Source organism: Lolium rigidum, chromosome 4 (assembly GCF_022539505.1).
Source record: "Lolium rigidum isolate FL_2022 chromosome 4, APGP_CSIRO_Lrig_0.1, whole genome shotgun sequence".
NCBI classification, from domain to species: domain Eukaryota; kingdom Viridiplantae; phylum Streptophyta; class Magnoliopsida; order Poales; family Poaceae; genus Lolium; species Lolium rigidum.
The window spans coordinates 164,501,707-164,505,927 of record NC_061511.1 but is presented as its reverse complement, the minus strand read 5'-3'; the positions used below and the strand labels follow the sequence as shown (position 1 = coordinate 164,505,927).

Genomic DNA, 4,221 nt, shown 5'->3' with positions numbered 1-4,221 from the left:
TGGCCATCACAGATTATTTCACTAAATGGGTGGAGGCTGTCCCTATGAAGTTTGTGGCATCGAAGGACGTCATCAGTTTCGTGAAAGAGCATGTCATCCACAGATTTGGGATTCCCCAGACCATCACGACCGATGGAGGTTCGGTTTTCGTTTCTCGCGAGTTTAGAGATTTCTGCGAGAGCATGGTAATTAAGTTGATCCGATCATCCCCATACTATGCTCAAGCAAATGGGCAGGCTGAAGCGTCCAACAAAAGCCTTATCAAGCTGATAAAGAGAAAGATCGACGAGTACCCTAGGCGTTGGCACGAGGTGTTGTCGGAGGCTTTATGGGCTTATCGCATGTCATGTCATGGAGCGGTGAAAACCTCGCCATACCATCTGGTCTATGGACAAGAAGCCGTGTTACCCCGGGAGATCACGGCTGGGTCGAGACGTGTCACGTTTCAGAATGACTTGACAACTGAAGAGTATGCAGCCCTGATGAGTGATAGCGTTGAGGATCTGACGGAACTCAGGCTTTGGTCACTTGAGAAAATTAAGGAGAACAAGGCCAAGGTAGCTCGTGCATATAATAAAAAGGTGAAGCCAAAGGAGTTCCATGTTGGCGATCTGGTATGGGAAGCTGTGTTGCTTGTTGGGGACTAAGGACAAGGCGTATGGTAAATGGTCTCCAAATTGGCACGGTCCGTACAGGGTTGACCAAGTCCTAAAGGGCAATGCATACATGCTCGAGCAGTTGGATGGTGTGAAGTTCCCAGTGGCCGTCAATGGCCAGCATCTCAAGAAGTATTTCCCAAGCATGTGGGATGATGGGCATTGAGATATGGGGGCCGATTTTAAATCGGCCAGTAAAAAAAAAATCAAATTTGGATTACTTGGAATATGGGGGCCGATGTATGGAATCGGCCGGTAAGAAAAATGTATGTATGAAGCAACAGGATGCTAAGTACAGCTGATGCACGGACATCGACTTGAGAACAAAACAGCCGATGCACAGCCATCGACTTTAGGGGTACAAAGTATCATGATCAGGTATCAAGTTACCGTTTGGATTTGAGGAATGCTTGCTTGAACCTGTCTAAATTGGCAATTGAGTTGATCTTATGGGCGTTTGATAGTGAAAGACCGATACGCTGCTATCGGTTCTTTGCGTGTTGACTTGCGTTGACAATCGGCAGAATTGGTATGAAGGCAGAATCGGCTGAGAAATATTTTCTTCATTAATAAAAATGGCTTTTACAGGGAAGAGCCGATCGCTCAAGGAAGAAAAAACAAAAGCCAATTACTACTACTACTAGTCCTATGCTAGTAGTCCCTAATCTACGGGCCGTGCTGCCCTCGTCGTCGTCATCGCTGCCGCCGGCGCAGCTGCTGGCGGGCTCCTCGTCGCTGCTCCCGTAGCCCTCTACGGGAGCCTCGTCCTCCTCGTCGTCGTCGTCTTCGTCGTCGTCCCACCAGGCGCGGAAGCGCTTTGCCGGCGGATATTCGTCGGAGGAGGTGTCTTCCTCCTCTTCCCCCTCCTCGTCGGAGGAGGTGAAGTCGTCCCAGGAGAAGCGGTCGTCCTCGCTCTCCGCCTCCTCCTCCCCGTCGACGAGGAATTGGAGGTCGTCTTCTCCGTCGGTCAAGGACTTGTCATCCTCGGACCAGACGGAGGAACCATGGTCCTCCTTGTCCCACGTCGTTGGGGCGAGGATGTCGTGCGCCGCCAACGAGCCCCACTCTGGCGTCGGCTCACGAGAGGGAGACGATACGTAGGAGAGACCTGATGAGGCTGAGGAGGAGGAGGAGGAAGAAGACATGGCTACCGAGGAGGGGGGTTTTTTGCCGATGGCTAGCACGGAGCAAGAGGATGAAGAGGCGAACTGCTCGACGCGGTTAAATAAAGGGATATGGGGAGAGTTAATGTTACAGCAGTTTCCGAGGAAGTGGTGCCACAGAACTTTCAAATCGTGCAGAGAAGTTGAGAAGGCAAGGCATCATGATGAAGGATACTGCGGCGGTTCTGCTCTGCCACGACGTGACCCTACGAAGAAAAAAACAGAGTGGTTTTGAAATTATCATTGCCAAAACCAGGGGGCATGTTTTATCACCAGAATTTGACCAAGTCTGGAGATGGGCCGTGATTAAATGGGCTTAGAGGATTGGCATGGAAAATATTCCCGAATCGGCCTTGTACAAGAAGTTTGGGCAAGATTGCCCGTGTATCTGTAAATATAGTAGGATACGTGTCGGTTAGAATTAAGAGATAGAGTTTAGCTCGTAAACGGTTGGGTTTTTTCCCAAGTTAGAGAGTCTACGGACTATAAATATGTATCTAGGGTTATTGAGAAGGAGGACGATCACGTTCACAACAAATCAATCTAGGCGCATCGCCACCCCTTGTTTCAAGGGTTTCTCCCGGGTAAGCAACATGCTGCCTAGATCGTATCTTGCGATCTAGGCAGTATCAGTTTATTCGTTTTTGGTGTTGCTCGTGCTGAAGCCTTTTTGATGGCGAGCAACACCCTTATCTTAGGTGTTTTGGGGTTGATCACAATGCTTGCACGACGCAGTTGTTTAGCTACGCTTTCCCTCGATATCTAGCTGCCCTTACACCTATTTTAGGTGTAAGGGCAGCACCTTGCTTGTTCATTATTTAGTAGATCTAATCCGTTATAGTTGCTCCTTGTTCTTCAAGGATTGGTTTGATATCCGTATGGTTAGGCCTTATAAACGGGTTGAAGGATCCGGTAGTGCGTAAGGTGTGGTTTACTAAGCTCTAGAGGGATTGTTCCGGGGATCAACTTCACGTTGGTTTTTAGGCCTCTTTAGTGCTGGTTTTCTATCATCTTACGTATCTGTTAGGCTCAATTACGCATAGGATGTTCCGATTATACGGTGAAAACCCTAGACTATCGTAGATTAGCTTAGCTTGATATTGATAAAGCATGACCCCCACGTCCTTATAAATCTAACATGAACCGTGGGTCAATCGGCTCTTTGAGCCGATCCGCAGAACAACTTAAGAGCCGATCGGGGCTCGTATTTAATGTTTACGTGTTTGCCATGCAGAAAACTAGTCGAAGCAATCCATCACCTTCCTGACCAGGTATAGGTCAGGTGGCACGCCCTCGTAAGCACGAGGACGCGTGTGCCAGAAGGCATTGCGGGCCGTCGCCCGAGGGACCAGGGTCAGCCGCAATCCTGGGAGCCTCCCGGCTCTACTGTGTTGCCCGTCGCTGCTCGCCGGTGGGTTTCTGACGGCAACAGTTGCATCATATTGCTCCATGGTGGTTGATCGTGGCCACAGTTAGCGGGTGTCACATTGTGGATCCCACCATATGAGCGGTCTTGCTCTCTTCCACCCGAGGGGGTGAGATGCGTGCGTAGTGCCGAAGGTCCAGTCTCACAAAATTACCACTTTATTGATTCAAATAATTCAAATATCAGGTATGATCATGTGAAAGAAAGAACATACACACATGCCAAATCGCCGGATACAAGAAACAAATAAAAGTAGGGAACAGAAGCAAATGAAATCTCTCGATCGATTGATTGCACGTAGCAGTGCATGCACTACTGCTTGTAGCTGATTTGCTAGTGGATGCACTGGAAGTCTTCCGGGCATATCTTTCCGCAGTTGTTGAGGATGAGGCTAAGGTCGATGGGGAGGTTGAGGTGGATTCCGAGAACGTTGGCCTTGATGGCGGTGCAGAGGCAGACGGCGGCGTCCAGGTCGATGAGCCCGTCGAGGAGCGAGCAGCAGGGCTCGGTGGGGGGCACGCCGATCTTGGCCTTCACCAGGCCCAGCACGTTGGCGCACACGTGCAGCTTGAGCGCGTTCTGGGGGCACGAGCCATGGCGGGGCACCGGAACCGGCGCCGGTGGCGGAGGGCAGTAGGTGGCGCTGGCTACAGCCACCAAAGCAAGGAGGAGAAGGATTCTCGGTGCCATTGCCATTACGTGTGTTCTTGTGCTGGCGGTGTGCGCTTGAGTGTTCTGGTGCGCAGTCTGCATGGAGAGTCGTATTTGTAGTGAGGCCTTGATTCTCGGCAGATGAGATTCTACAAGTCCGTGAAGGCAGCGCATGTGGTTTTCCAAGCTGGCGTTTGTCTAGTCCTCTGGTTCATTTGCGCCATCGATTTGGATGTGCCTGCATCCATGAATGCATATGGTTTGTTAGTTTATAGTCTACTTGCATATATAAGAGATAAAATACTCCCTCCGTCACGAATTACAT

At 50.2% G+C, this 4,221-nt stretch overlaps 1 protein-coding gene across 1 annotated transcript; it reads right to left on the bottom strand.

The window, feature by feature from the left end:
* Positions 1 to 3,578: 3,578 nt before the first annotated feature.
* LOC124649378 (cortical cell-delineating protein-like) lies at positions 3,579 to 3,941 on the bottom strand. The gene has a single exon (XM_047189023.1). It carries the CDS (start codon positions 3,939 to 3,941, stop codon positions 3,579 to 3,581), a length of 363 nt encoding a protein of 120 aa, XP_047044979.1.
* Between the last annotated feature and the right edge of the window lie 280 nt (positions 3,942 to 4,221).

Bases quoted from the DNA above. Each gene is read 5' to 3' on its own strand.
- LOC124649378 (XM_047189023.1), bottom strand. From the start codon at position 3,941: ATGGCAATGGCACCGAGAATCCTTCTCCTCCTTGCTTTGGTGGCTGTA.